Here is a 23,275-nt window from a genome sequence, read left to right as displayed (position 1 = left end):
CAAGAACACTGGATGGGTTGCCATGCCCTTCTCCAGGGCCAGCTAGTATGGGTTCCATATTGTTACTTCTGAGAGGGAGCCTACAGTCCATTTCTAGCAATTCTTAGCTTCCTTTTTATTGATTTTTTAATTCTCCTATTAGCTAGGGAAAGTAAAAAACTGCACAAGGCAAGTCTCCCTATCTCATTCAGCAGTTCATTTTTTTCCCTTTCATCCTAGTTCTCAAAGAAGTAAATAATTGCATACAAAGGATACAAACCAAACTTTCTATTCTATAAGCATCTAAAGAACCAGCATATTTATCTTTCTTCCTATCTGTCTCTCTTTTATTTGTATTGATAAAAAGAGATTAATTTTTTTTTCTAGAAAGCCAGACAAATGAAATCATACAGCTAGAAAATTCTGTATGCAAGATAATGACTATCATTGATTTAGCAGATACATGACTTGATAATACAGATATAAGTGCATTCATCTGGATTTTTCAAAGTTTTTCTAAAAGTAAAGACTATGAAATGAAAGGAAAAGATAGGCACTAATTCAGATTTTTCAAAGAAAGGAACCCGTAAATAAACTAATTGGACTATCACTTGATTTGTATGTCAGATATGTAAGTACTTAGGGGACACTGTTTGTTTCAGCTGTTCTCATCACTGTGATTAATGACTACTTAAAAGTGCTCGATTCCATTTGTATGCCAGCTGTTCTTGTGTAAAACAAACTGGGACTTTCTCAAGATAGAGTCGGACTGTCTGCAGAGCTTGGGAGCTGATACCTACCAGTTAGAAAAGGAAGCGGGTGGCTCTTAGCTCATCCTGATGAGATCAGATCCAGATGCTTGTGACTGAAATATATTCCTAAAGTGGATGCTTGTTGCTGGGGACTTGTAAAATCTAGGGCCTGCCCCACATGTCGGTTCAGCTTAGTGGAAAGGTTGAGCCAATTGGGAGCTTTATGCATGGTTAGCAAGTTAAAAAGACACTAAGTAGTCTTAACCATACAAACCAGTAGTATTTTCAGAGGGAAATACGCAAGATGAGTCTTTCAAAATCACAGATAAGCTGGACCAAGCAGCAGTAAGAAGTCATCAAGCTGTGGAAATAATGTTATGTCCTTTCCCAGAGAAGAGGCCACACACAGATCACATCCTGGGGGTAGGCAAGGTGTTGGTGATGGGGGCATGACTTCACAATTAGAAGATTGTATATGCAGGATCATGACCATCAACAATTTAGCAGATAAATGACTTGAGAGTATAGGTATAAATGGATTCATCTGTGATTTTCGACATTCTTCTCAAAGTGAAGACTATGCAATCAAAAGAAAAGAGAGGCAGGGCTCCCCTTGTGGCTCAGTGGTAAAGAATCAGCCTGCCAATGCAGGAGCGGGAGATGTGGGTTTGATCCCTGGTTTGGGAAGATCCCACATGCCATGGAGCAACTAAGCCCTTGCACCACAACTATTGAGCCTGTGCTCTAGAGCCGGGGAGCCCACACAAAGCAGCTAGTGAAACCCACGAGCTCTAGAGCCTGTGCTCCGCAATGAGAAGCCACTGCAATGAAAAGCCTGAAAACTGCAACTAGAGAGTAGCCCCTACTTGCCGCAACTAGAGAAAAGCCCATGCAGCAAAAAAGACCCAGCACAGCCAAAAATAAATAAAATTACTTAAAAAAAAAAAAAAAAGAAGAGAGAGGCATCATGGGGAATGATTTCAACCATGAACTTCAAAGACAGTGAGCAGAAATGCTCACTGCATATTCACTTCCTGTAGAGCAAGTTCAAAAGTAGCTGTGGATCACTGACTGTACCCTCTGCTTTGAAACGCAAAAGGGAGTCTGAGATGGGAGTGATTTTCTTTACCACACAACAGCTTTCAAAAGGGTCCATGTGAAAATGAAAACCCTATTGTAGTCTTTAAGGTGAGTTAGTTTAAGACACAAAGACAGTCAGCAAATATTGTTCAGGCTGTCTCTGCTGGTCACTCTGCCTGTAAGGTGGATGCCAGACCTAAAATAGCTCTTTATCTTACTGGAAGAGATCAACACTTAATAGCTAACAGTTGTCAAATGCTTACTGTGTTTAGAGCTATACTGAATATGTCCATCCTCTTATTTATTCCTCAGAGCAACCTTATGAGGTCATTATTATAGCTACATCCCCATTTTAGAGACAAGGATACCAAGATATTTGCTCAACATCTCACTATTAGGAATGGCAAAAGCAGGATTCTTGCACCCAAGTCTCTCTGATTCCAAAGACCAGGTGTGGTCTCAGCTGCTACATGGTAGCCATGTGTATGAGGAAAGTGGCAGTGCCAGGCAGTAAGCATGAGGGACAATATTAAGATGAGTGTCAATGGCAGTGTCATGGCAGGTCATCAGAAGAGCAGAGAGCATCTTGAGGATGTTTAGGGAAAAAGGTGAGGCTTAATCTGAATTTGGATTTGAATTTATAGTCCAAAGATTGAAGTGAAGTGAAGTGAAGTGAAGTCGCTCAGTCGTGTCCGACTCTTTGTGACCCCACGGACTGTAGTCTACTAGGATCCTCAGTCCATGGGATTTTCCAGGCAAGAATACTGGAGTGGGTTGCCATTCCCTTCTCCAGGGGATCTTCCCGACCCAGGGATCGAACCCGGGTCTCCCTCATTGTAGGCAGAAGCTTTACCGTCTGAGCTACCAGGGAATTGAGGATGACTACCATACTTTCTCATTAATGCTCCTTTCGTGCTGCAAGAGAAAAGAAAAAGTTGGCTCATGGGTCACTGAGTTGATCTATTGTCACTTTTCTTGAAATAACATAATTATAAATGGAATTGACTTTATACATGTTCATAAAATTTTAAAAATTTTGTATCAAAATGTATCAATATCTCTATTTTATAGATGAGAAATTCCATAAAGCCTCACATACTCTAAGAAGTGATGTAGCTATTGGGAGATAATTCTCCCTGGATCTCTCTCTTTTCTGTCTTATGAAAAGAGACTTCCTGACTGCCCTTTGCTCTAGACCCTGTCTTCAAGGATGCTAGTGAACAAGTCTGGGGAAGATAGTGAAAAGGGTAGATGCTTCCTGCCCACATAAAAATTAGGTTCTCTGAACTCAGGGTTCCTCTCCTGGGACACAACCCATCGTACTTGCAGGCATCCACCTGGGTCTGTCCATGAGACTTGAGAGCAAGGGCACCTGATATGATATGCTGTCTCATGCTGCTTGCTGTGCAATGAAGAATAAACTCTTTTGTCTCTGACCTGGCTGTTTATGCCAACAAAAATGGCGGCACTTAGCTTGCAACTGGGGTGAAACCTCAGACCCTTCACACATCAAAGATAGGGGAATTTATTTACTTTTTTAGATAGGTCAAATTTATCCTCACCTTATTTTTTTCTGTGTGTGTTTTTTTCTTCTTCATTGCACGGCATGTGGGATCTTCATTTCGGACTAGGGGTTGAACCCATGCCCCCTGCAGTGGAAGCATGGTTTCTTACCCACTGGACTGCTAGGGAAGTAGCTGTCCTCATCCTTATTGAGAAATAAGGCAGCTGCTTTGGCATCCGTCAGATTACTATCAAGTGGATCCATCTTAGAAGCCAGAGAAACCAAAGAAGACAAAATGCCCTTGTGAGCATCTCTAACACTTATTCAGGGTGCCCAGCGCTTAGTCACTTGGTTGTGTCCGACTCTTTGCTCCTCTGTCCATGGGGATTCTCCAGGCAAGAATACTGGAGTGGGTGACCATGCCCTCCTCCAGGGGATCGTCCCCACCCAGGGATCAAACCCAGGTCTCTGGCATTGCAGGCGGATTCTTTACCATCGGAGCTACTGGGGAAGCCCAGGGACTAGGTTAAATACAGTTCTCTCCATGTCCTTACCCTCACAGTGCTCACCATCTAAAGCAAGGGTTGACAAGCTGGCCTCTGAGCCAAGTCTGGCCCACATCTGTTTTATTAAATAAGATTTATTGTCTAGGTACGATCGACCAGCTGCTTCTGTGCCACAATAGTGGAGTTGAGTTGTAATGGAAACTGTATGGCTTGCAAAGTCTAAAATATTTACTGTGTGACTCTTTAAGGAAAATATTTGCTAACCTCTAAGAGATACATGAAGAATAAAGAATGCCTTCAAATCATGCTAAAGACAGAGGTGTGAACAGAACATTGTGAGAAGAGAATACAAAGCTATAAGCACCTACATGTACTCACATGACCTCCCCATTCCTCCATGCACACACACACATACATGTCATTTACATGCATGGTCTTACTTCATCCTTGCAGTAGCTTTATTAGACATATAGATCTGGAGCGTCTCTACAGACAAACTAGGTTCAGATTTAAAGCTTTGCCCATTACTACCTGAGTGAACTAGAGGTAAGTTACTTCTCTGTGCCCCACTTGCCAAACATGGGTAATATCATCTATACATCAAAGGGTTCCTGGGAGGATTCAATGAAGGCTTAGAAGAGCCTCTGGTACATAGGAAACAATATGTAACTATTCATTATCATTTATCTCCATTTTCCAGATGAGTAAATTGAGAGACAGAGAGGATGAGTCATTTTTTCAAAACCACATAAGTAGAAAAAGGTAGATGCAGAACTTATCCCCAACTCTCAAACCTGGGCTTTTTGCCACTATTATTATATTGCTTCTCAATAAATAAAGGCTTATTAAATTTATAAAGAAAATCACCACAGTAACATTTCTTTATCTTTTCCAACAGTGCTATTTTTCAAATTGTAATTTTTGGTTTATTGGCATATCCTACAGGTCCTTTGTACTGTGTGAGTTCTACCAGGGCCTTACCGGAATTTGCTATATTAATATATTCATTCCTGACACTTCGATGGCTGTCCTTTGAAGTCAAGTCTACTTTTATTATTAAAATAATGATGTTTCTGGCTTTAAAAGTATTAAGTCTAAGCAAAGCTTTTGCCAGTGGTCTATCTAAAAATATTCAGATAATTTTAGATTAAGAACAGTACTTTTAAATACTAAACTCAAGTAATTTGATACTATTGTATTGCTCTAAAAAATAATCCCCCAAAAATATGCCCAATGGTGATATTCTCCATATAGTTTTCATATTGTCAGTTTATCTTACCCGTATTATTCAACTGGGTTAAAACAAAAAAGCAAACAAACCACCAGTGAGTGGTTTATAGCCTTTCTGGGAATGGTTCTAAAGGGAAATGTATTTCCTGAAACTCCTTACCTCTTATCTTCAGATATCTTCAGATTACTGCCTTTGGCAGACAAATAGTATGTGGAAATCTTGCCGAGAAATATGTTACTATTTAAATAATTTTATGTCAATAAAAAGCCAATATCCATTTGATTTGACACATCATTTTGAGCTTCTAGAAAATATTTTCCATCATTGACAGTGCTGCTTCTTTGACAAGGAAATGATATATCTGAAACTTACTTACTAAAAGTGGAGGACAATTATTACCTAGAACCTAAGTGAGAGAGATAGTATACCAAAATTATCTCTAAGATGAAAAAAAAGAATGTGTTTGCTCTGTACCAGACTAAAAAATGTTGTGTCTACCTGAACAACATCACAGTGGCTCAGCATGGAACTTTTCCCTCATTCCATTTTGATGTTTGGCCATTGGCTTATGAAAACTCTTTCCAGAACTTGCCGGGAGGTTGTTTTTCAAAGATGTTATTTTCTATATTACATTTGTCATCTGTATGAAGCTCCCAAAGAAGAATTCCCCTGGTCTTTGTTCCCCTTGAGAAGCTGCTCTGTGCTTTTATCTAGTGGACCCTGTCATCAATCATGTAACTGACAGCATTCCCCTCTGCACTGGCTGCTAGACAGCCGAGTCAGATTTTCACTTACCTCTAACAAGTATGCAGGATTTTCACAGAATGCGTTTTGAATTCTGAACTTAGTCAGCCTTGTCGAACTTTCTTTTATATACTTACGCCTGTTGCTCATTTGTTTTTCACCTTGTTACATCTTATATATCTTTGTAATCCATCAAGAGAGACTTGGAAATGCTTTGATGGGTATGTATCCTATAATCTGTGCTCTGGTTCATGAAATTGGGTGATAAATATAATTACTGTACCATTTTAATGTAAGCAACTTTATTTTGAAATAAAGAGTGACACATTCTTTGAAATTACACATTGGTTCACGCAGAATAATCTTCACCTTAATTTCTAAAATCAAACTCACTTTTAAAAGCCTTCTGGTAAAATGATTAGACGGGTTAGCTTTAAACTTCAGGCATGATAAGGAAAATGTTTATATTATATCAGATCCATTTTCTCTTGCCGTTTGGAATGCGTGCTTGCTCCCCATTTTGTGCTCAGTACTGACAAAACAAGCTCTCCCCAAAGATTTACCCTATTCTTATATTTCAAAACTTTTCAGAAAAGAAGAATTTTTTAAGTTACGTGACTTTAATTTTTAAGTCATGTGAATTTGAAATCATATTTTTTTAACCCAGCATTAAAATGTGCAAAAAGAAAATCAGAATTTTTAACTGAAGGTATGTTTCCAGGTCAACACAGACAAGTACTGTGTATGAAAATAGTTTTTAGGAATATTTTCAATTCAGTGAAGTATATGAAAGTGTTCTTAATGATAAATTTGGAAAAATATAAACCAAAAATTTTAGAAAGGAATTTATGATACTAAAATAGATATACAAATGTTCAAAATATTAATACTCTTACTTTATGGTAGTGAGAGGAAGTGACTGAAGACATGAAAGACCACTGACTCTATTTAACCAGGTCTTCCTGGAGTGTCCTGAACATGAAGCATAGCAGTCACAGGGCACTCACTTTCTGTGAACGGTAACTGTGGGCTTTTTACACAGGATTACCAAAGGGCAGAGATGCTCCTCAGGTAATGGGAGGGGTGGGGTGGGTTAATTTCAAGAATAAAAAGCTTTCCTTGAGCATAATATGATCTCATCAGACTGCTTGCCAAAAGCCTGAAATCAGAAGCACAACTGAGTCCAGTCCAAGTGACCTCATTTCTACACAAGGAGAGCATTTCTAAGATTTTTATTTAAAGAAATAAAATCCACTGGTGAACTTCATAGAAAGATATATATAATGCATTTCTTGTTTGAACCCCTTCTGTGTTCATTTGGAAATTTAGAGAAATCTGTAATGATCCGCCTCGCGACTTCTTAACTTTATCAGGGACCCCGGATGGAACATGAGGTCAACTATGTAAACTTCCAGGGGAGGGAGTGCCCCCATCACTCCCTTTCGGGATTCGTTCATCAGCTTAACTTCATTCCAGGCTCTGCCGTACTCCCCGCGAACAAGAGAGCAGCCCACGCCAATTTTATCAGCCAGAGCCTGTGGGAGAAAACATGAGATCAACCAAGAGTGAGGAGGGGAGGGGCAGAGAAAAAGCCTTGGTTGAAAGACCCACCTTGCTTGAAGGTGAAATATACATTCTTGCAAAGGAAAAAAAAAAGTGCTTAGAAAGGAGGCTGGAAAAATGTACAGGGTTGTGACAGGAGCCAGTAAAATGCGTTGTTTCCTTGTACCTCAGGATTCTGTGGAGTTGAAATTTGTGTATAGGTCCTGCTGGGAAGGGACATTTTTCAGGCAGGTATGCTGCATTGTATCAGCACAAGATTGATAATGTAATTGGAGAAAAGCTGTTCCACAGGCTTTCAGCACGACTGTGTCTATCAATCTTTCCATGCTCCTGGGCTGTTCTTTGGGTGTGATATGCAGTGGGATTGAAGAGAGGGATCAGATTGGGGTGGGGTGGGAGGGACCTGTTCTGTGTGGTATAGACTGGTGGAACCAGACCAGCAGAACTGTGAGCAACTGGTCCTTGGGCTGCCTGCTGCCCAGTCCTCAGGAGTCACTTATGTTCCTTGGAAGCTGTCTCTTCCTTCAATTTGTCCTGATTTTAAAAGCACTTTTTGAATAATCTGGAAGGTTCCTAGTCCCATTATAGGGGATAAGAGAGCTGGCTGGGTTTGAATTTCAGTTCAGCCACTGACTAGTGTCACCTTAAGGAAATGAATGACTCACTTCTTTGTGCTTCTGCGTCTCTATCTGTGGGATGATAACAATGGTGTAACCACCTTCCTTGTCAGGTGGGTGTAAAGATCAAGTGAACTCATGCTGTGAATGCTGGCACACAGTAAGGGCTCAAAAAACATTCCTAGTACTAGAAGGCAACACTTGGGTTGACTTGATCATCTCTATATGTCTACATTCATGTCATTATTGATTGCTTACTATGTAAAGACTGCTACCAGGGAGTCTTGGGTGAACCAAGATGATGGAGGTATAGTTGTTATTTTTAGGGCCTTACATTCCAAATAGTCTGATCAACAGTCAATGGTAGCATAATAGTATCTGGATGTTTGGTACTCCTGAGATATGTAATAAGAAATATATATTTGGTTTTTGTCCAGCTCCTGGCAGAGAGCTCCTAAAACTCTTGGGATTTCCTAAGTAATGAGATTCATAAGATGTCTTTTGTTATGTGAGTGAGGTGACTTTTGGACCCTACCTAAGGATGGGAGCTGGTTGCCAGGAGAATCAATTGTGTGAGTGGAGGGTTGGAACTTTCATTCCTGCCCCTGACCTCTAGGGAGGGGAGAGGGGCTGGAAGTTAAATCAATAGCCAATGGCCAATGATTTAGGTAATCACACCTATGTTATACATCATTCATTAAAAACCCCAAACTCTTGGAGAGCTTCTGGGTTGATGAGCAGTGTCTTCAGAGAACATGGAAGCCCAGAGCTCTTTTCTCACAGCCTGCCCTATGTGTCTCTCCTACCTGCCTGTCCCTGACTTATACTCTTTTATAATAAAGAGTTATACTCTTTTATAATAATCTACTGCTCTAATAATAATAATAATATATTTCTCTACTTTCTTTGAGCCACTCTAGCAAATTAATTGAACCAAAGGAGGAGGTTACTTGGACCTTCAATCTACAGCCTGGTCACTCAGATGCACAGGTGACAACTTGGGCTTGTGACTGTCACCTGAAGTGGGCAGTGGTGAGGGGGGAAGCAGTCTTTTAGGACTGAGCCCTTAACCTGTGGAGTCTGGGTAAAGAGTATCCAAATTGAGTTGAATTGTAGGACACCCAGCTGGTAGCAAATAATTGCTTGGATGTGTGGAACAAGCCCCTGATCCCCTTGAAATTGGTCCTAGAATCATTTTACACTCACAATAGGGTAGACACTCAAACACACACACACACAAATATAATCATCTTTTCCAAAATAGTATTTAGTGATCTCTTATTCCATATCAAGCCACTTTAAATCACCAAAACACCCCTATGGAATACTATCATATTCCCCATCTTTCAGAGAGTAAGACTGAGGTCAGACAATTTCCCCAAGGTCACTGTAAGTGTTAACCTAACATGAAAGCCATGGAATCTATCTCCAGAGTCTGAGTCCTTGTAGGACCTTAGTTCTCCAACCAGGGATCGAACCCGGGGCCCCAGCAGTGAGTGCACCAAGTCCTAGCCACTGAACTGCCAGGAAATTCCCAGAGTCTTGAGTTCTTATCCTCAGCTGAGTTGAACCTGGAAGTTTCTGTTTACTTCGTAAAATGGGAAAAAAAGTCATTTATTCATACGAAGATGTGAAGATGGAAAGGCTTATTAGGAAGGAGGTCAGATGTGGGGACATGGCTGCTGAGGAAAATAAGAAAAGTCCATGGCTAGGAGCTGGAAAAGGTGGCCAGGCAGCATGCAAACCACCATCTGAATTGGCTGTGGCAAACCCCATGGTCACGTTCTGCAGCCTGAGTGTCATCGTGGAAAGGGCAGGCAGTTGGATAGGTCCCAGGTGGGCAGGCAAGGCAGAGAAGTGGAAGGATGGGGGGCATGAAGATGAGGGAAATCAGGGAGCAGGTTATAAGGTCTGTGGACGATTTATCTAGGCTGCCATGGAGGAAAGGAGCTGGAAGAAAATGTGTATTCCCCCTACAGTATGTGTAGGGGGAATGAACGATTTAGGAGGAATAGAAGGATGAGACATTTTACCAGTGAAAAATGTAAGAACCTTGAGTTCTGGGTCAGGACCCCAACGTTTAAGACAAGGGTGGAGGAAAAGAAGTCTCCAAAGGAGACTGAGATGAAATGACGAGAGGACAGAAGTTACTGAAGAAAGTGGTGCTGAAGAAAGGGAAGGATCAATGACAAATTCTCTGACATATCAAACAAGACACTAGATCATTATGATCCTTGTCAGGAGGGAGCAAGGGCCAGACTGCAGAGAGCTGAGGATAAAGTGAGATCAAGGTGTTGAGATCACTCAGAATTTTTGACCAGGAATGAGAATTATCTTCAGACAGAAGCAGTGTAGTAGGTTTTGGCTCAGATAGGCATGGGTTCAAATTCCAGCTGTATCTCTGGGTAAATTCCTTGTCTAAGTACCAATTTTCTTGTCTTTAAAACAAAGGTAGTAGTTCCAGCCTTTGGCCTATTTGAGACTGTTAATAATTATGTTTATCAAATGCCTGGTACATAAGCTCAAGATGACAACTGTCATGTGATGGGACTGTATACAGGAGTGGTTGTAGAGATAATGAAAAAAGATTTACATTTTCTCTTTAGATAGAGTGGACTTAAGTTTAGATTTTAAAGGAGAAACAGCTGGCAGAGTGAAAGAGATTTAATATGGGAGAGAAGAACTGATAGAGGAAGAAATCCCAGGAAATAGCAAAGACTGGCATTTTGGGCTACAAATAGGATTAGCTTGAAACTGGAGGAAAATGCAATGAAGTTTGTAGGTATTCAGGAGAAGACTGGAATTTTATACATTTAAATCTATGGTTCAGAAACCATTTTCTCAGCCCCTATTATATTTCAGACACTGAATACAATGCAGGGGGAAAAAAGATCACCCCCTCCCTTTAACCTCTTTTGGCTCTAGTGTCCTCATCCCCGTGAATGATGCCATCATTTCCAGTTGCCCTAACCAGAGTCTGGAAATCATTTTCTTCTTCTCATGCACTCTCTCATACAACTGTTAGGCAATCAGCAGCTTCTTTCAGTTTTATCTCCTGCATCTCCCTCTAAACTCACCGCTCATTTGCAGCCTCCTGCATGGCTTTTGTATCTGTCACCCAGGCTTCTTGCTCCAGGAACTTTCCAGCTGGTCTTCCTGTCTCCAGTCTTAGCCACATTCTAATTCATTCCCTGTTCTGTAGCCTAAATGGTCTTTCAAAATCACATTACCATGCTCCCCTTAACTTTCAGTGGCCACTCACAGATTTTAGAATCAAGTGCAAACTCACATGGTGCTTTATTGTCTGGTCCTTTAGCCCATCCAACCCTTCCCTGCTTTTCTGAATCCAGACCTACTCTCCATCCCTCAAGTGGATCACTGACTCTCATACCTGTTATTTTGAATAGAATGTTTAGAACATCCTTGTCTTTCCTTCTTTTCTGCTGGAGTCCTATGCGGCCTTTAATGCTGAGGCCACATATCACTTCCTCCCCTGAAACTTTCCCTGAAGTCATCTGAGAACCCACAAGTCTGGCTTCAGACCCTCTTGAGTGCAGGGATTATCACTTTATTATCCCTATATTCCCGACCTTGGAAGAGGCCCTGGTCTAGAGTTCAGTTCAGTTCAGTTGAGTTGCTCATTCGTGTACAACTCTTTGTGACCCCATGGACTGCAGCATGTCAGGCTTCCCTGTCTATCACCAACTCCTGGGACCATGCTCAAACTCATGTCCATTGAGTTGGTGATGCCATCCAACCATCTCATCCTCTGTCATCGCCTGGTCTAGAGTAGGTGTGTCACAAATATAGAATGAATATGCTTCTAACAGTCTGGTGAACTTACATGTGTGTATGTTTATACACATACATATATATGCCAAATATAAATACATCTAAATGATAGTATTAGTATTACATAGTTAATTGTTAGCAACTGGCTCACTCCACAACGATGAAAACAAAACATTTTTACCTAATTGGAAATGAGGCAAAACATCTTAAATACCTTGAAAAGCAAAGCTCGATGGTAGAAGATTCCTTTTTTGATCAGTCCAATTGGTACAACATTGGATTTAAGTTGAAATTTTAGTTCACTTATATGAAGCTCCCAGCTGAAATCCTGTAGTTTTTCTTTTGGAATCTTACCACCCATTTTTTCAGCCACATACCTGCGTCAATTGCAGTGAGATTGAATCAGTCAAGTTTAATATTTCACTGTCTTCTGTGTAATTATACTTGTAAAACATGTTTTCCCTCTGATTTTTGTTTTACTTTATGTATTTACTATAAGTTAAGATTATGCTTGGGCTTCCCTGACAGCTCAGTGGTAAAGAATCCGCCTGTAATGCAGGAGACACAGGAGATGTGGGTTCGATCCCTGGGTCAGGAAGATCCCTTCATGGAGGGCATGGCAACCCACTCCAGTATTCTTGCCTGGAGAATCCCATGGACAGAGGAGCCTGGTGGGCCACAGTCCACAGTGCTGCACAGAGTCGGACACGACTGAAGGGACTGAGTGTGCACACGTGCACACACACAGTATTATGATGACTCTCCTCAAACTGTCACATATGAGCTGAGATTCTAACAGTTTCATTCAGCAGGAAAAAAGAAATGAATGCTCATTTTCCTAATGTTTCTAGCAAGATACAGATCAATATCACATTACATTTGTATCAATGCAGTTTTTGAATGTTATCTTACTGTTGGAAAGTATTTTCAAGTGTTTGAATCTGAATTGTCCAGACATATGGTCCTTCTTTTAAGGAATTTAGCCTCATCCAAACACATAGGACCACTGCGTACCATTAGGTTCACAATTATTTTCAAGTTTTATCCTCTTCATTATTATTTTTTTAATTTAGAGAAAGACATATAGCATTTACGTAACACTGAAGTTAGAGGAGGGAGGAAGATGCACGAAGGAAAAAATAAGTAACAATTACATGAAGAGGTGAGTTGGGGGTGTTGTGCTTTGCCTGAGAGTTTCTCCTAAAAGTAGGCTCTCACTGAAGATGTCACTCAGCATACCTGCAAAAATCCTCTGTCAACTGAAGCTGCTACATCATGGAGTAAAGGCAGAATTGCGCATCGTTAAGAAAGAATTTCCTCTTGCTGTTTGTGGAACCAACAAAGAAGATCAGTGGTGAAAGCCAAGAGAAAGGATTGGGCAGAACACTGACCTGCGTTGTCAGCCAGCCAGGTATCCCACTAGGAGCCAAATGCATAGGGACACAGCTCTGTATCACTCTCTTGGTGTGGGCTCAGATTAAAAAAAAAAATAGGGAATGATGAAAACGGTTTCTGATAGGAACAAAGTGTGAGGAAATTTGACAAATGTTGAAGTGAGCTAAGTCAGAATTCTGCTTGAGTCATCACTTCTCAAGGACACCAGGAAAACTTCAGTAGCCAAAAAAACCGTTCCCTTCCAGAGCCAGCTGACAAGGAGTCAGTGATCTGGCGGCTGTGTTTCTTGCAGTTGTCACATCCAGGTTTGGTGCCTGCAACTCACTTCTATTTGGAGAAGGTACAAGCTCTCACAGAGACTGCAGCTGTTGCACAAGTCAGGAGCTCACGACTGGCTGGTGTCAGTCAAGAAAGTGAGCCTCCATTTCTAGTTAAGTCTTAATCCCTGTCAGCTATAAGGTCAAGTTCTCAGTCTTCTCTTAGTGGAATCAGAGTAAACGCTCTCATTTAGGAGGCAACCTCACTGGATTATACAGAGCGCTGAACCATCTCTTAGAATACCCAGAATCCCACTTTAGAGCAATGTGAGACACAAAATATCGGACATATAACATAAAAATAGCAGATGTCCATTTGTATTAGGAACCAACTTGTGAGTTTACAAATAATTCACAATAGGATTCCTTCATTTATAACATCTTTAGAATCACCCTGAAAGATGCTTTTCGTGGTTTAGCAGGAGAAAATGACAGAAACATTTTTCTTTAAGTAATTTCTAGCTCCTAGTTCTGATTCTTGGCAGAAATATTATCCAAAATAGAAATGGAGGCTTTCTTTCCAAATCTTTGGGTTTCTGCTTCAGAGTCAGAGTGCTGTTAAAGTTCCACTTTGTTATGGTGTAGTTGTCTGAAAACGGCTAGAACAATGCAAATCACTAACATCAAAAACATTTTTCAGAAACTGAAAATGAGTATGTATACACAGACAGCTTACTTTGCAAGAACCTCAATCTGTTCCTTTATATTGGTGATGGGAAGTATGGATTTGGTTACTTCATACACATAAACACAGAAGTCAGGATCAGAGGGCGGGAACCATTCTTTCTCAAGGCTTCCTTCTCCAGTCAGTTTGGGTGCTACTGCCACCTCTTCCTCCTCCTTCACTTTTTCCTCTTCTTTTTTCCCTCTGCCTTTCCTTAGAGAATAAACAACAGCAAACAAAATAACAGAGTGAATAAGCACTAACTGTGCTCTGAGTTAATCTGAAGAGCATCATGGAAATATAGTATTTGCTATATACATCAATAACCATACCCTACATATTTTTCAAATTTTCCATGACAAGGATAGGAGTTTTACAGTCTCTATATTTGTGGAAGAAATTATTTTTCAAGAGAATACTATGTGATTGATACATATTAAGAAAATCATATATTGCTTTTATGCACCATTTCTTATCAAGATATTTGGTGCACTGTAGGTATGCAATAAATATTTATTGAATTGGGAGAAAAATAGGTTGCCTCCTCAGGGAGTCTATGCCAGTCTTTTATTATCTCTTGCTTCAGCTGAGACCTTCCGAAAGAACAATTTGGATCCCAATTTTCACAACAATTATCCAACACATGGGGGCTTCCCAGGTGGCACTAGTGGCAAAGAACCTGTCTAAGAACCTACCTGTCAATGCAAGGGACGTAAGAGATGCAGGTTTGATCCCTGGGTTAGGAAGATCCCCTGGAGGAGGACATGGCAACCCACTCCAATATTCTTGTCTGGGGAATCCCATGGACAGAGGAGCCTGGAGGGCTGTCCATAGGGTCACAAAGAGTCAGACATGACTTAAGCAACTTAGCATGCACACCTATCCAAAACGTGGTAACAGGCAAAAACAAAATAAGGATGGCAGGGAATTTTCATGTCATGCAGGGACAAAGACCTCATGCAAAGTTTATCTAGCAAAATGTACTTAGTTCTGTACTTAGGGAAAATAGAATATACTTAGTAACGGTAAGGATACTATTTACTCTCAATGAAAAGTTCCAGACTTAGAGAAGTTACTAGTTAACATAGAAATTTTTGTTTAGTACAGATACAAATTATTTCTGTTCAATGGAAAAGATACTCCCAAAGGTTACAGTTTATTGTCCTGTAAGATGTTAGTCATCCTACAAGTGTTTACAATGTAGCTCAGCAATCTTTTTCTAATATTCTTTAATTAAATTGGATATAAATATATATATTCTCAAGTGATCTTTGAACCAGTATTAACATCTCACTAATTCTCTCATTATTAATGAGTTGAGCAAACAATGACTGGAGTTCTCATTCCCGGTAACAGGGAGTAAATACACTTCACCCTGTCTCTCTTACTGAATATAGTCCTAAAACCTGGACAGGGTACATGCAATAGCTATTTGAAAACTCTGAGAAGTAATTCATAGCAGAAAGATCAGAAAAGACCAACATTTTAATGACTACTGAACTGATGGTGAGCTTATCTTTTAATTTTCCTCCACTATTCTCCAAGCTGAAGTAAACATCGCCCCAAGTCTGGAAGTGGGCATCAGCACATAGAGACAGCTCAAGGAGAAGTCTACTTGAGAAACAGGAAAGAAAGAGAATGGAGGAAAGCCCTAACTTTGATTGTTTTTTCTTATTTTTATCCATCCTCTTGTGAATCTTGTGATGGTGGTGGCAGTGCTGGCATGAAGGTCCCTGAGAGTCTAAAGCCACCTTATTCATGCTCAGCCCTCCTGCTGTTTGGCTGTGGGTATGGATGCTGTCATGCCAAGAGTGTTGCAACACAGGGTAAATAATTTTTTTTGGCTTAAGGACCAAAAAGGAAGCTCCAAGGAACCAGAACAGACAAGTGAGGTCATGGAGAAGGTGGAGCTCAGGAAAACAACCCTATAAAAGTGTTTGTGAATTCCTAGGCTTATTCCAAGCTGTGTGTGCGTAGTCCTGACATACACATATTTTGAAGATGGAACTATGGTATAGACCACCACCCAAGTCCCAAATGGATCTTAGTTGGCACACGTGCAGGGCTGATCCAAGTAGCACTGCAAAGCCTTTGAAAATGGGACAAACAGTAGAATGACGACTGGTTGAAATTTGAAGACTGAAAGCAACTGGGGCAATTGACTGCTAAAACACACACACAAAAGAAACATTCTTAGAATGTGTCTGAGACCCATAAATAAGAACTGTAGGACTTATAACATATTACAATCTAATTAACTCAACATATGAAGAGCCAGGAAAATCTCACCTCATATGGGAAAAGGCCATCAATACACATCAATGCTGAGATGATACAGATGTAAAATGTCCCAACAAGTAAGGTCAAACACTCTTGAAATGAACAGGAAGTCAGAAAGTCTTAGAAAAAGAAGATATAAAAATAGAATTTGGAGCTGAAAAATACAATAACCAAAACTTAAAAATCACAACTCTCTGAATAGATTTCATAGCAAAATGGAGACAACAGAGAAAATAATCTATGAACTTGAAGATACGTCAATAAAAATTATGGGATATGGATAACACAGAGAACAAAAGATTGAAAAAGCAATTGACAAAGTCTCAGGGACTTGTGGTGCAATAAAAAGAGCTAATATTAGTATCATCATAGAGTCAGAAGAAGAGGAAAAAGAAGGCAGTACAGGAAAAAAAAAAATTGAATAAATTAGGGCTAAAATGGTTTCCTCAACTTGGTTAAAGACATAAATCTACATAGTCAAGAATTTCAGTGAATGTGAATAAAGTACACCCAAAGAAATCTACTCCAGACACATTGAAATCAAACTACTGAAAACTAAAGACAAAGCGGATGATATAATTGCCCACATAGGAAATCCCAAAGAATCTCCTAAAGAAACTCCAAGAACTAAGAAGTGAGTTCATCAAAATCTGAAGATATAAGAACAACACACAAATCCATCATGTTTCTATATAGTGAAAACAAACATGTAGAAACCAAAATTTTAAAAAAATTTGCAGCACTCAAAATTATGCCAAGAAAATGAAATCCTTAGGTATAAACTTCTCAAAATATGTACAGGATTTGTGTGCTGAATATTAAAAAGTGTTATCAAAAGCAATCAAAGAAGATCTAATACATGATGAGACGTCCTGTGTCCATAGATTTAAAGATTCAACATATTAAGATATAATTCTCCTCAAATGATCTCAAGGTTTAATGGAATTCCTGTTAAGATGCAAGCAAAGTTTTTTGTAGAATAGAAAATCTTATTCTAAGATGTATATGGAAAGGCATAGGCCCTAGAATAGCTAAATCAAATGTGATGAAGAAAAATAATGTGGGAACAATAAAAAATGATTGATAAAAAGTCTTACTGTATAGCTACAGTAATCCAGATAGAGTGATTCTAGTCAAGGGACAGACACCCAGATTAACATAACAGAAGTCCCAACCCCCCACAGATACACTCAACTGTTTTGACAAAGTGAAAGTGAAAGCCGCTCAGTTGTGTCCAACTCTTTGCAACCCCAAGGACTATACAGTCCATGCAATTCTCCAGGCCAGAATACTGGAGTGAGTAGCTGTTTCCTTCGGCAGGGGATCTTCCCAACCCAAAGATGGAACCCAGGTCTCCCACATTGCAGGCGGATTCTTTACCAACTGAGCCATGAAGGAAGCCCAAACATGTTGTAAGTTTCTTTTCTTATAATGTCATTGTCTGGTATTGGCATTAGAATAATGCTGGTATCATGAGTTGGGAAACATTCTATTTTCTGGGAAAGATTGTGTAGAGTTGGTGTTAATTCTTGAAATGTTCGGCAGAATTCACTAATGAAACCATCTGGGTCAGGAGATTTCTCTTTGGGGTTTTATGAAATCAACTTTTTAAATAATTACATGATTATTTAGTATCTATTTCATCTTTAGTAAGTTGTGATAGTCTGTAGTTTTTGATGAACTGGTCCATTGCATCTAAGTTGCTGATTACAATTCTCATAGTAGGATTGACATAGTTAATGACATTTTTAAAAAGCCAGCTTTGATTTCATTGACTTTCTCTGCTGTTTCTCTGTTTAAATTTCATTGATTTCTGTTCTTTATTATTTTCTTCCTTCTAATTGTATTGAGTTTATTTTTCTAGATTCTTGAAGTGAGAATTTAGATTATTGATTTACAACCCTCTCTAATACATGTTAGTGAAGTAAATTTCCCTATCAGCTTTGCTTTGGCTGTATTTTCATTCAACTCTTTGTATTTTTAGAACCTTTTGAGACTTCCTTTTGTCCCAGAGATTATTTAGAAGTGTATCACATGTTTAAAGGTTTTCTTATTGTCTGTCATTAATTTCTAGTTTGATTCTATTATGATCAGAGAGCATATTCTGTATGATTTAAACTACTTTAAAAATTTTTTTGCTATGCTTTGTGACCCAGAGTATTGATTATAAATGTTCCAAATGCAGCTGAAAAAAATGTGTTGGTGATGAAATGTTCCATAATATGTCAATTAAATCCTATTTATTTTGCTGTTGTTCAAATCCTTTATTTCGTTGGTGATTTTATGTCAAGTAGTTCTATCAGTTGCTCAGAGGGGTATGTTGCAGTCCTCAACTACAATTCTGGATTTATCTATTTCTCCTTTCTGCTCTATCAGTTTTTGCCTCGTGTATTTTGAGGCTCTGTTGTTTGGTGCATATATATTAGATTATTATGTCTCCTTCGTAGATTAATTTTACTATACATACTGTCCCTCTTTCTCTCTAGAATTTTTCTTTACTCTGCTGTCTACTTTAATACATATTTGAAAAGCCATTTCTGCTTCTTAAAAAATTAATGTTTACATGGTATCTTCTTCCATCCTTTCACTTTCAATCCATCTAGATGGATAAATTTGAAGTGGGTTTTTTAAAACAGCATGTAGTTGAATCATAACTTTTAAATACACTCTGCCAAAATCTGCCTTTTGATTTGTTCTTTTCCTTTGTTTTTCTTTTCTTGCCTTCCTGTAGGTTACTTAAACATTTTAAAATTATCTGTCTTGATTTATTTATACTGTTTGTGAGTGTAGCTCTTTATATTGGTTTGTTGTTGTTATGGTAAGTACTATAATAGACATATAATATATTACTCATCACAGTCTGCTGGTATCCATATTTTATCACTTTGAGGGAAATATGGAAATGTCACATCCTTGGAGGTCTCTTTACTTTCTCCACTTTTAAATATAATTTTCTTGAGTATCAACAATTTTTGTTTCAATCATCAAATATAATGTATAAAAATAAAATTCATGAGGAAATAGTATATTGTATATATCCATATTTCAGTTCCTTCTTTCTTCCTAATCCTTCCAGATTCAGCGTTTTCTTCTCTTTGGAAGAACTTCCTTTAGTTAGCCAATCTGTAAGGGTAGGCCAGCTAGCAATAAATTGTTTTCCTTCATCTGGAAGTGTCTTTATTTCCCCCTCTTTATTGCTGAAGGTTAGAGAACACATGGTTGATTCCTTTAGTGCTTGAAAAATGTACTGTTTCCTTCTGAGAGAAATCTGTGCATGCCTGCTCAGTTGCTCAGTTGTGTCTGACTCTTTGCAAGTCCTATAGCCTGCTAGGCTCCTCTGTCCATGGGGTTATCCCAGCAGGGAATACTGGATTCAGTTGCCATTTCCTCCTCCAGTGGATCTTCCCAACCCAGGGATTGAACCCACATCTCCTGCAGCTCCTGCTTGGCAGGCAGATTCTTCACCACTGAGCCACCTGGGAAGCCAGTCATTCAAACAGGTGTTCCCTATAGGTAATTGGAATTTGCACCTTTATGAAGTCTGGATTCCATGACTCAGGTGGGCTTTCCTGGGTGGAGCTATGTCACATGAGAAAATTGCCTCCTATGCTATGCTAGCAGATAGGGAGGAAGGACTGGGAAGCCTCTGTGTGACTTCTTTTAGCCTTTGTTTATGTGTACCTTTTTCCTGCTGATCTTGCATTGTATCTTTTGCTATAGTAAATTTTAGCCATGATTATATATTTGAAAGTCCTCAAATGGAGCTAGGCTAGTGTAGACAGGTAGATCTCCTAAATTATGTATTCATAAATATGGAGTATTCTGTTCCAGTAGCAGTAAATTAGGGGTGGGAATTACCTTTAAGTATTACTTGACGCATGGGGTGTGAAGGAGATCAACTCAAGACCATTTGAGTTTTCTCTTTAATTTGGAGGGGAAAAAAAAATACAAAAATAATCCAATCAGCTGCTATTGGAGAATTACACTAAACTCTAATTATAACAAATACTAAAAAAAAGTTTTATATTTTCTAATTCAATATTTTGATGATTAGTGACATTGAACATCTTTTTACATGCCTATTGGCCATTTGCATCTCCTTTTTGGAAAAAGTGTCTATTCAAATCCTCTGCTTTCTTAAAGTCAAATTGTTTTACTTATTTGTTTTTATTACTGAGTTTTATTAATTCTTTTTATATTTTGGATATTAACCTTTTATTGGACATACAATTTGCATGTGTTTTCTTCCATTTAGTAGGTTACCTTTTCATTTTGTTGATGGTTTCCTTTGCTATGCAGAAACTTTTTAGTTTGGTGTAGTCCCAGTTGTTTATTTTTGCTTTTTTTGCCTTTGCTTTTTAAGTTAGATCCAAAAATTTATTGCCAAGGCTGAAGTAAATAGCTTATCATCTAAGTCTTTTTCTAGGTGTTTTATGGCTTCAGGTCTTACATTCTGAGTTAATTTCTGTTTATGGTATAAGATAGGCATCTAGTTTCATTCTTACGCAAGTGGCTGTCCAGTTTTCTAAGGGAAATTATTTTAGAGCAAAAATGTTTTAGGAAGTCACTGTGATGGGAATCAAAATGATTTAAGTACCAGAAATGTTAAAGTTTATATGCTGTAAAGACCTAAAAGCTGCCAAAGATGAACAGACTGGAAGGATATGTATTTCATATCCTTCTATTTGGAGACAGAAAAACATGCTTTTAAGTTTGTATAATAAACTCATGTGCAATCAAATTAAATATTTATGAAAACCAGTCTGAATAAAATATATACTATAGATAGAACTTATAATTCCTTTCATGAATAGGTATAGTAATTATTTATTGTAAGGAGAATGATCTTTACAAGGAGAAGCTTTGGAGGGCATTAGACATGTTGGTTTCAGTGAAACCTAGGTAAGTATCAAGAGGGTGTCTGAATAAACAAGAAATAAATTAGTCACCTCTCCTAGGAGTGTTGCGCAATAAAAGACAGTGCAATTAAAACCTCTGAAAACAGAAATAGGATGGTGGCTGGTCACCGAATGAGAATCTCTTGCTCAATGATTTTAATTTATATGATAATAATATTCATCAGGAAAAGGAAATCCAGATTTTCACTTTCCTTGTCTGGCACCTCACACACAGTTGTCTCCCATCTCATCTTTCCTCTCCCTTTCAAACATTCAGCCAGTTTGTGAGTCTATGTGTTTCATGATTCTTCTCCAGTATTGCTCAGTCTTTTTTGTCAATGTGACAATATTCTCTGTGACATTTTCAGATGAGTAGAGTTAAAATATTTTACTCTATATCTAGGGGTCCAAAGTTTTAACAGTCACAAGATGAGAAACAAAAAAGATAAACAACAAAATAAATCATGAAAGATAAACAACAAGATTATAACCAGTCTATCCCCTAGTGGACCAAGGGCTAAGAAGGGGTAAAGAGCCTGAACACATGCTGCTCACTTAAATAAGCCAGGTGGATTCTTCCCCAGGACCGCAGTTGGGGAGACCATAGGGAGACACCTGCCTCAGAGCCAGTCAATGTCCTGTCAAGCATGTGACGTTAAGACGGTCTCCCTCACAAATACACATAAGAGATACAGACCGTACCTGATCATTGTTATGCTTTAGAATTAAAAGATGGTCTTGGAACTGGGGCCGGTTTGGTCCCATGACAAATTAGAGTCACATACAAGTTACAGTTATGGGTGAGGTGGTAATCAAAAGAAAGTCAAGGTAGATAACAAAGCAACTGTAAAAAGGTACTGTGTAGGTGGAGAGAGAAAGAGAGGGAGAGAGATGAGCAGACCCTATGGTTATTGACTTGACTCCCAGCTTCTTTCATGTGCTGGATTTTGGGGGTTCTTCTTACCCCTACAAGGCTGGAGTGGGTTTGGGCTCCTTGCAACTGGTTCATCTGGTAGTACTAACATTTGTTGAGTGTCTACTCTGGGCTAGGCTCTGCTCTAAGCCCTTTACATTATGTTTCTTAACATACTATGAGGAACAGACTACAGGGGTTTTTTTCCTCCATTTTACTGATGAGTGAATTCAGCCAGAGAGAAGGTAACCTATGTGTTCAAGAGACACAGTTTGTAAGTGTGGACCTTTTCCTGAAAAAGTTCAGATTTATAGTCTCTTGAATAAACACGAATACCTTAGGTATGCTAACCAAGCACTGTATTAAATGCTGGGGATGGAAAGAGAAATTATTTGAGTTAGAACATGTTCTTGTCCTCAAGGTGCTCTCAGTCCAGTGGAGGAGAAGCAAGAGAAGTCAAGAGAGGAGAGAAAGGAAACGGAAGAGGTGGGGAGGTGATGGGCAGGCAAAAACAATGAGGGCTGGGACAGCAGGAGCAGATCAGAAGCAGAGATCAGAACAGTGAGCCACAGAGACTGACAGGAGAAAATAAAGTCAGAAATTGAAAACACAAAGCTCTGAGGTCTGCGGAAGAAGGGAGATAATTCCTTAGGAGACCTTAGGAGACAGTCTCGGTTTAGAAGGTAGATGCTCAAGTGTTTATGTGTGCACCAAATAGCCTCCAGCACCCCAGTGGTTCTCAAGGGCTTAAGCCAACTCTAATTGAAGGGTCATGGAGTGGGGCAGGAGGTCTGAGTGGTTTTCTGAAGAATCCAGGAAAGAGCTCACATGAGAAAGAATAGACATAAAAAGATGTCAACATGTCAGTCAGTCAGTTCAGTGGCTCAGTCATGTCCGACTCTTTGCAACCCCATGGATTGCAGCACTCCAGGCCTCCCTATCCATCACCAACTCCCAGAATCTCAAATTTATGTCCATTGAGTTGGTGATGCCATCCAACCAGCTCATCCTCTATCATCCCCTTCTCCTCCCGCCTTCAA

General features: G+C 39.2%; 1 protein-coding gene across 1 annotated transcript in view; it reads right to left on the bottom strand.

Moving 5' to 3' along the window:
- Window positions 1-7,121: 7,121 nt before the first annotated feature.
- Window positions 7,122-23,275, bottom strand: part of ARMC3 (armadillo repeat containing 3) — a 122,755-nt gene continuing 106,601 nt past the window's right edge. Inside the window, exons 18-20 of the mRNA XM_061127542.1 lie at window positions 14,157-14,357; window positions 11,983-12,145; window positions 7,122-7,331 (exon numbers count right to left, since the gene is read on the bottom strand). Coding sequence (XP_060983525.1) covers window positions 7,122-7,331; window positions 11,983-12,145; window positions 14,157-14,357 — 574 coding nt within the window. The remainder of the gene's footprint in view (window positions 7,332-11,982; window positions 12,146-14,156; window positions 14,358-23,275) is intronic.

Source organism: Dama dama, chromosome 23, assembly GCF_033118175.1.
Source record: "Dama dama isolate Ldn47 chromosome 23, ASM3311817v1, whole genome shotgun sequence".
Lineage (NCBI taxonomy): Eukaryota > Metazoa > Chordata > Mammalia > Artiodactyla > Cervidae > Dama > Dama dama.
The sequence above is the reverse complement of the archived record's forward strand: the minus strand, read 5'-3'. Positions and strand labels throughout refer to the sequence as shown.